Source organism: Sprattus sprattus (assembly GCF_963457725.1).
Source record: "Sprattus sprattus genome assembly, chromosome: 13".
NCBI lineage: Eukaryota > Metazoa > Chordata > Actinopteri > Clupeiformes > Clupeidae > Sprattus > Sprattus sprattus.
The window spans coordinates 14182429-14192307 of NC_137911.1; the positions used below are offsets into that span (position 1 = coordinate 14182429).

General features: G+C 40.7%; 1 protein-coding gene across 1 annotated transcript in view; it reads right to left on the reverse strand.

The window, feature by feature from the left end:
• Positions 1-6759: 6759 nt before the first annotated feature.
• Positions 6760-9879, reverse strand: part of akt1 (v-akt murine thymoma viral oncogene homolog 1) — a 52438-nt gene continuing 49318 nt past the window's right edge. The window contains exons 12-14 of the mRNA XM_080850728.1: positions 9105-9192; positions 7435-7537; positions 6760-6980 (exon numbers count right to left, since the gene is read on the reverse strand). Coding sequence (XP_080706854.1) covers positions 6901-6980; positions 7435-7537; positions 9105-9192 — 271 coding nt within the window. The 3' untranslated portion in view covers positions 6760-6900. The remainder of the gene's footprint in view (positions 6981-7434; positions 7538-9104; positions 9193-9879) is intronic.

Consider the following 9879-nt stretch of genomic DNA (forward strand, 5'->3'; position numbering starts at 1 on the left):
TCACTGCACATTGAGGGCATGTATTTCAATAAAAGTGTGTGCACTAGACAGAAATCAAGCCACTTCTTTTCCAGCTACAGTAGTGTACTTAACCAAGCAGCATTCAATGTCTGTAGTTACCCTGAAGAAGCAAAGCTGCGTCTGTGCTTGTTGCATTATCGTCTATTGTGCATTACTAACTTTGATCTACTATTCAAATCTGAAGTGAATTTATCTTATGCACATGGAGGAATGACACTCTCGCTGCCTTGTTTGTTAAGACAGCTTGTGGCAGACACAGCAGCTGGTCATGTAAAAACAGCGCAGCATCTAATCAGCAGTTGGACGCTGTTCACTGTAGGCCCTCAATTTCACTGATTGACTCGCAGGCTGCACACAGATCTGAGTGCGGTGTTATCCACTGGAAGACTTAATCCACCCCAAACAACAGATTTGACACGTGACCTCTACTACAATGTGGTGCAAGTGACTGTTCGTAACCTATCGACCATATTTCAATGCGGAAAACACTTTGAAACGACTTTTCATGGTAGTCGGTGCTCTAATTTAATCACCTATGGCAAATTACATTAAAATGTACAACTGGGGGAGGGGATGGGCACGGTGAAATGAAAACGTACAATAAAGAGTGGCATTTTTTCCTAATCTAAATGTTATCGCAGACTCATAAATGATGGACTGATATCATCATTTTAACATTTGCCTTTTGACAACCAAACAGATGTGCAGAGCGAAGGGACTTTTCCCATTAGTTTTACGACATCCGCAGCACAGTCCACCATCACTGGTCAACTCAAAGACTAGTTGAAGTTAATACATAAAATTGTCATCACAAATGAAGTAACTTCAGAGTGGGTTATAATGTTTCTGTAAATGGGAAAGCAACGTTGGGTACACCCAAAGGATGTCTCTCACAGAGTGTTGTTAACAACTGACTGGATGCAAAGCGTTGAATTTATCAACATGTTAGCATTTTAGCCCAACCTAGCTAGCAGACTAGCCAGCCGTAGAATGCCGTTGCTGACAAAATAAGTTATTTTAAGTATTTTATAACGACAAGCAAATGCATTTATTACCCTAGGTTATTTGTATAATATCTCTTCAGCATTTCTCCGCTCTTGGTAAGACCAGACATTATTACGCGACTTTACAGGAACTTCCCATTGTAAGACAAGCTTCCTTCTGACTGACATTCCCAGTCCATTCCATTTGACAACCACATAAGTTAGCAGCTAGCTACCTTGATTCCAGAATCCTTTCGCTGAAAGTGACAGTCGGCGTTGGTCCCAATAATCTGACCACAGTTTTGCTTTGTGTATCTCGTTCCTTTATAAATCCGTAACTTATATATCCGTTCGGGAAACAGCGAGAAGAAGGAAGTCCAGCCGTCGTTAGTCCAGGTGGATGCACACACCCTCTGTTGAACTGGCTTTGACTTCCAAAGTGGAGCCACCAACAGCGCCTCTGGATTACAATGCAGCTTGGTGACGCAACTGTCCCAGCCGTCAAATGAAATGCTTTGGCACCTGCCCGAAACTCAGGAAGAACCCCACCTTTTACTAAAGGTGAGCTCAGTTGAAACACAGAATCCTCATACCGGTAGGTCAGGCAGGATTTTCTCTCACAACTTTATATAAGGCTAAGTTTATCCTCTTTTACGAATAGTATCTTTAATAGGCCTGTACATCTCATTGTGGCCAGCATTTACATTTCTTTACTTTGATCCTCACCCTTTGTTAATGTATTGCATGGTCATGCATTAAGACAAGAGGGTTGTCCCAGTAAAAAAAAAAAAGAGAGAATCGCTTATTAATTATGTTCTAAACGTATAAAGAAATTAAATTAAAACCTAAATAAGATTTCCAAAAATAAATATGACATTAGCAGCGAATCAGAAAAGAAGTAGGGAGTATGAAACCCTTTCCTTCCTTCTTTCTGATTTATGTCTAGACATGACAGATGTAGTAGAGCCTACGTAGGAGAAGTGCTCATTTAGGAAGCATTCATTCATAGCTATGGTAGAGTTTCCCTGTTCATTCAGAGTCAGTGAATGAAGAGATTATGTATTTCATCATGTCCATAACTGCCTTCCTGTGGAAGAGTTGGTTCAAGGAGTTCCCCCAAGTACAGAGGTAGGCAGCACACAGGCTGTTCGAGTATTGACCACTAGATGGGGCACTTGACCAATATTTTCTTCAAGGCCCGTCTTGACTCCGTCACCTTCACTGAGCCTATGTTTCACAACAGCATACTTAAGCAAAAGCATTTTTTACCCAGCACTTTCATTGGAAAGGATTGCATTGTCAGTGTAACGGCATGCAAATAGTATTAGCAGTGTTTGTTTTGCTTTTCTACATCCCATATAGTTAGACAACAGACTGTCTCTTTTTGACACAAGGTGAAAGAACAGCACCAACTTCTTTTCAGTCACTGACATTCAGCTGGCTAACTGAATTTGAGTTACACAGACAAGCAAACCTAATATGGGCTATTACTGGCATGGGGTAGGAGTAGATATGTTGCCAATAAAAAAAAAGGCATTTGAGGATAAGAATGAAAATCAACTGTGTTCCTTCTCCACTGAGATAGTGTGTGACTAATAGGACAACATAAGAATATCACCATAGGAGCCAGACAGAGAGAAAATAATCTTGGTAACTACACACAAGCAGACAAAAGGCAAGACTTGTGTTCTTAAAGGATAAAACTACAACCACTACTCTGCTACGCCTTGTGCTACAGACAGGTTGATATTCCATTTGTATCCAGTACAGAATACCCTGTCCCCACTGTTAAGAGTATAACAAGCCAGAGAAACCTGTCTTCTCCAACAATTAGGATCTATGGTTGCTCCAAAACCTCCACCTCTGTCTCAGAATTCAGAGTGACATTCAGCCCTTTCAGTCTGTGACTGGGAAGACTGGACTTCCCCTGTCTCTCTTAAGCCCCTGGCCCAAGGCAGAAGCAACCGTCCTTTGTCTGCTCTTCATCTGAGTCTCTGTTTGGAAACTAAAGCCAGATATGAAGTACCTCAGGACTCCTCAACATCATTGATTTCACAATGTCATAAGGAACCTTGTTTGTATAAGAATATTTCTACAGTAAGTACAGAAAATCCACCTATCATCATTACTATAATCCCAACAGATTTAGCAAATGGTATAAATCTGTAGTTCACAATGAGTTCAGGGACAAACAATTGTATTTCACAGAGTCTGCAGGGAAGAATAAAAGTGTGTTGCATGGAGTATAATGGAGGGACCTTCTTAAGCTTTTCAAGATTACTAACTGCCTAGATGAAACACATTATTTCCTTTTAGTCAATTTAATTAGATAAAATAGATATTTTTTATAAGATAAAATAGTTCCCCCCCTTCATATGGCAAATAACAAATTGTAGTACCACTGATTCCCTTTAATACCACTGATGTCACAGTGTTGAATTTAATGGAGCTGTTAATGAACTATGATGAAATGTGTGATGAAGTGTTGAGCGCAAACTATTTCTCCAACAAGGACACATCGATCCATCATGCTTCATGTATTCACCACAGATTTAGCCAAACAAGATGTCCTGTTCACATTGTGCAAGGAAAGCACTTCAAACCAGTGGCTGAATGGAAAATCCCATATGACCATTTTCCTGGGGTGGTCTGCTGAGCTGTGGTTTGGAAACAGGTGAAGTGCAGCTGGTCATGGCTCTGTACTGATGGCTCTGTGTACCTTGTCATCTCTCTGTACTGAGGGGTCTGGTCATGGCTCTGTACTGAGGGGTCTGTGCGGCTGGTCATGGCTCTGTACTGAGGGGTCTGTGCGGCTTGTCATGGCTCTGCACTGAGGGGTCTGTGCGGCTGGTCATGGCTCTGTACTGAGGGGTCTGTGCGGCTGGTCATGGCTCTGTACTGAGGGGTCTGTGCGGCTTGTCATGGCTCTGTACTGAGGGGTCTGTGCAGCTTGTCATGGTTCTGCACTGAGGGGTCTGTGCAGCTTGTCATGGTTCTGCACTGAGGGGTCTGTGCGGCTTGTCATCTCTCTGCAGTCAGGAGCCTGAGCAGCCTGGTGAGGAGCAGTTGTTTCCCTCCTCAGGCCAGAGAAAGGTGAGCCTCTCTCAGGGAGGTGCCATTGTTCTCATGTAGCCTCACACAGCTGGCTGTCAACATCTGCTCCTCACACTGGACCATATGGGCTTGTCAGGGGGTGGGCTTGGGTGGGATAGAGAAGGGTTATTCCTCCTTCTTGTAAGGGGTCTTGTAAGGGTCAGAAAGAATGGCAAGATATAAAGCCAATCACACATACTCTATCACACACACACACACACACACATCTGTTCATGAGATTGCCTTAACCATACGCTGTGAAGTTTTTTTTTTCTCTATGTTAGTTTTTATGTTTTAATTGTCTTCTTATTTTTGATACATTTTATGTTTATTTATTAACAAAGCCAAAAGTAATTTGCCAAGAAAGTGTGCTAAATTCAGGAACTGATTTGTGACTAAAACTCATTTGAAGTATGAACTCATCCGAGTTGATTTATAATTCATTTCAGCAGACATACATATTTATTCAAAAATATTATCTAAATGTAAACACAAGCTTTTTTGGAAGCAAAAAAGTACAGCAAATTGCAAGACCACTTTAGTCAAACTGTTTATTTGATCAATTCCAAGGAAAACATTCTAAACCGTAAAAACAGCCGAACAGTGTGTACAAAGTTTATATTATTCATTACTAAAGCTGGTGTCTTCAATTTAAGGGAAGGGTTGAGCGTAACAAATATAAATCATAAAAAAAAATGTAAAACTTCTCCCTATTTTCAAAAAGGTGACGGGAAAGGCAGAGTGCGCATATGCATAGAAGACAATCAGAACTAAAGTGTGAACATTGCTTACAAAGTAGGAATTGAAGTCAATAGAAATAAAAAAAAGTTAAAAGCCATTACATTCATTAGAGTACATTGAATGAGTTATGTATTGAAATTGCCGTTTGTCGATCAGAGCACTGTGTTTTGTTTCTATTTTCTTTAAAAAAAAAAAGGCAAATTCAAAAGCTTTTCCACAAATCTTTAGCTACAGATTCACTTATCTGTACATGGGTACATCCGATGTTGCATTGCATTTTAATTGCTGTAAAAAAAAAAAGTCTAAATGTACGGTATTTACAGCCAATTTCAATCGACACTTAAAGAAATGCAGAGCAAATTGCCTTCAACGACAAAGAGTAACAATGTACAGAGAAGTGTACAAATGCATTAAACATTTTTTTGAATCAGGGGCGGGTGGAGAATGCAAAGTGCATGTCATGGGCACGGTCCACCTCCCCCTTCCCACCCATTGCTGCTGTCATATAAATAAGAACAACGGAAACTTCTCTAAGAAATGTGGAGGTCCTCTGCTGTAGGTGAGATTAAAGGCATGAGTCATGACTCGACGTGAATGTGTCTCCCCTGAACAAAAAGCCAGTTTGTCTAGAGAGAGAGAGAGAAAGAGAGAGAGAGAGAGAGAGACAGGAGTGTGTGCTATAATGATGACCTCATTGAGGCTGTGGTGAAGGCACTGGGACTCTGGTGTCCCAATACTGAAAAACCCCGGTTAAGAAGGAGAGAGAAAGGGAAAGAAAGAGAGAGAGAGAGAGAGAGAGAGAGAGAGAAAGAGAGAGAAATCCAGAAAAGTACCTGAACAGACAGTTATGTGGGATCTCAAGAGCATTTGTTTGGGGAGACCAAAGTTAACGAGAAAAGAAAAACACACAGGCACTGAATTCTGAAACGTGTGTGCGCATGTGTGTGTTTGGGGGTGGGGACTGGTGGGTGTTGGTTAGGTCCAGGAAAAGAGTCTTGGATGCTATTGTATTGTTATTCTAATCAAAAGACCAATTTCTGTGAGTTGGTCCCAGTTTTTATGTGATGTTCTTAATGACTGGACCAGGTCATTTCATAATGGACAGCATTGGTATAGTATTTCATATTAGGTCATTCTACTGGTGTCATGATTCCTTGCGTAGTCTGCTGCTGTATTGCACATTACTAAGTGGTGTAGCAGAGGTCTTTTGAGGTGGAGAGGCTAAATGATACACATAGCCTCATCTATATCAATGTATGCTCTATTTCAGGTCATTTTTTTTATACATCTTTGATTGGACTTGTGATATTAGGGATACATTATCAGAGTAGGACAGGGGATATACAATCTCAATAAATGGAATGGAGAATTGCGTCAGACTGACAGAGTTAGTTCTCCACAGTAAGATTTCCACTCGTGACTCTGACAGTCTTTTCTTTTAAGGGTTAAAGCCCAAAATAGAACCCTTTCAGAAACTTTATTTTTTTGGGAGCTTTAAGGGCAAAAGGAGGAATTCTCAAGATTGAAGTCATGATTGGTCCATAGCCATATATATTTTTTTGTTTGTTTTAAGTCCTTTCATTCTATTTGAATTCAGACATAGACAATCAAATTTCACCTCTTTCCTCCTACACGACTGTTGCACAGTCATCCATCCCGTTAGCTGCTTTTTTAATGAAAATTAGGATTGTCTGACTATGGCAATACATGTTGCAACCGCAATGTAGTGTAACCTCTCTCACATCCTTGGAAAAGACAGGAGAAACATTTTTTCTAAGGCCACAGAAACAACCAGAGTTCTTTGTTCTGTTTTTCTTTTGTCTTGTTTCTTTTGCATCTTCTCCTCAGGCAAGGTCTTCTCTTTCAACAAAGAGGGAGGTGTCTGTACTAGAACCCAATCGGAGACTCGTGTGGGATTAGGTTGTGGAAAAGAGACGAAGAAAAAAGAAGAAAGGAGAGGTGCAGAACGTGAGGAGAGGTGCTGAACATGCCACAGTCTTGGAGCGTGCAGTCTGCTAGGATGGCAGGGAACGGAACCGCCAGGGTATGCGGTGAGGAACATCTAGGCGGTTCCACTCGCCGAGTAGGAGAACTGGGGGAAGTGGGGTCTCCGTTCGCTGTCAAAAGACTCCATGCTGTCATCTACAAGAAAGGAAAGAGAGGAGAGTGTCAAGCCCATTAAATTACTTTCTTTAAAATTAAAAAACCTGTGCATTGTTAAAGAAAAAGGTATGCACAATGAAAGCAAAGTTGTGTTGATGTGCAATGATGAAAATGCAAAAAAAGCTATTTGGTTTACTAAGTAGGTACCTGATCAGTACCAGTATCAGTATTTGAACATACACAACATTGGCTACACATAGATACCCAGTAATAACTTTCTGTTATTATTGAAATAAATGCTAAAAGTGTGTGTGCCAATAGCTGCCCCAGCAGTGTGTGAAGGGACAGTTAGAGATGCCACATGCACTCTGGATACCAAACAACAAATGTGTGTGTGTGTGTGTGTGTGTGTGTGTGTGTGTGTGTGTGTGTGTGTGTGTGTGTGTGTGTGTGTGTGTGTGTGTGTGTGTGTGTGTGTGGGAGATTTCCATACCTTGTCCAGGTGGCGTGATAGTGATGGTCTGTGCAGTGAACTCCTCGTCAAAATACCGTGTGTCCGTTTCTGAGGTTACCTGGGGCTCGAAAGGTGGGACCAGCTGGAAAAGGAAGTGAATATTGCATGAGATTTCAGCCTCACTACTGCCCCCTTCTGGTAGTTCTAGGTAAAACTCCTACGTCATTCAACTAAACAGTCCCTCCAGGATTTCTCAATTTGGCTGTGATTTTATAGCCTGGCCATTACCAGCCTGTGACTCCATTTCATTCCGTCTTTCAGTCTGGGCCAACCCAATGCATTTTGGTTTCCGAGATCGGCGGGTGCTTATCTTGAGGTTTAAAATCATTGGAGTTCCCTTAACCAATCAGCAACGTTTAGTAAGCATTCGGTAGATTAAACTCTTCCCAAAGCCAGTTGGGAGAAGAGCTACGACGTCCTTTCCAATCATAAAACTTACAAGAAAATACTCTTGTTCTCCTTTTCATTTTCTGATGTTCTCGAGAGTTGAGACAACTTTTCCGATAGCTTTTCGTGTCTTTTCCTCCAAGGCGAGTTTTGCGTCACAGCTCTGAACTGTTCGCTGATTGGCTGATCGCTGAGTTCTGGAGACGATTGTCAATGGGGTTGGGCCAGACTGAGTATGAGCTTGAAATCAATTCAGGCGGAAATACGTAGGCTGGTGTCACCAGGCTAGTGATTTTATGGTGGTAAAGAAAAATCTTTTGCTTCCACTCAACTAGAAAATATATTATTCAGAGATAAAAAAAACACAAACATCAGACAGAACACTATATAATTATTTTAGTTTTTTTAATATTTAAAAATATTTTGTCATAGTATTTCAATATTTTAGTTTTTGTGTGTTCTTATGTCATCATTTCATGCAATGGAGACATAAGAACACATATTTTAGATGTATCATCTGATTTCACAAACTTTATTACAACCATTCTCATGATCACCATCCAGGGTAGAAATGGAACTCTATTCCAAAATCATAAGTTCTTGTTAATATTTAGAACAGTAATCATGAGTAGTCTATATAGTCTGTACTGTACTCAATTGAAGAAAACCAAACAGAAAACATGATTTATTTAAGGCCTATGCATGCATGTTTAACACAGGCTTTTATTTTGAAATGCTATCTCCATGCAAGTCGCACAGCTGAATAAAGAGTTGGACGCAACAATATGCAAGTAGTGAATTAAATTCAATTTAAATTTAACTTTTAATGAGATCCAGCTATGCCGAGAACATCAGGCCAATGTCTAATAAAGCTAACCGCAATTTTAATCCATCATACACCTGACACCAAACGAGTGGGATATTAAACAGTGGCAGTGAGACAGACAGACCATCAGGAGGCCTGAAGAAGCGGAAATACGTTTCAGTTTAACACTAAGGCTTATGTTCTGCAGCGTAGTGGAAAAATGCGATAAATTGCTGATTTTGCGTTGAATTCGCAAATCCTGAAAAAACCCCAAAGTGGGACTGACTAATACAAAAAAATAGCTCAATTTCGGAAACTATTTCATGTGTAAGTATGATACCAAGACCATGGTAATAGTCCTTAAATACATTTAGCTTCTTATTGTCTCCCCACTAAATTACAAACCAGAGAGGCTTTTAATGTATCATGGAAAAATGAATGAGGACAAATGTCTTACTTTCTTCTCGTAGACGTCTTGCCACACAATGGCAGCAAAGAATTTGTGCTGCATGATCTCCTTGGCGTCATCAGGTCCACCTCCTAACCTAAATGTCCACAAACATATACGTCAAACAGACGATAGAGAGGCCGTGGACAAAATACATCAAGATCCATACACAGGGCCCAACATTCATCCACACAGATGGACTACACTGATGGTATTTATACTAATCTCCATGAGATGCAACATGACAGAATTACATTTCACAGGATGACATGTGGAACAATTTGATTTGTGCCAGGGCCTACGGATATGCAGGGAGTGAGAGGAGGAAATAATGAGTTGGATCTGTGGGGGTGAGAGTTTTATAAACATGAGCGAGAGAGTGAGAGAGTGAATGACTGAGTGAGGGAGTGCCTGTTGTGGGGTTGTTACTGTCTGCTATAGTGAAGAGAGTGAGAGAGTGAATGACTGAGTGAGGGAGTGCCTGTTGTGGGGTTGTTACTGTCTGCTATCGTGAAGAGAGTGAGAGAGTGAATGACTGAGTGAGGGAGTGCCTGCTGTGGGGGAGTTAGTGAATGGGAGTTAGTGAGTGAATGAAATAAGGGACTTAGGGACTGAGTGTGTGGATGAGTGAATACATTAATGAATGTTCAATTCATTTCAATAATATTACATTACATTCAATTCAATTTTATTTGTATAGCGCCATAACAATACAATTGCCTCTAGGCGCTTAACAGAGCCCAGAGCCCAAATGTTAGTTTTTGAGTGTAAATTACAAATGAAT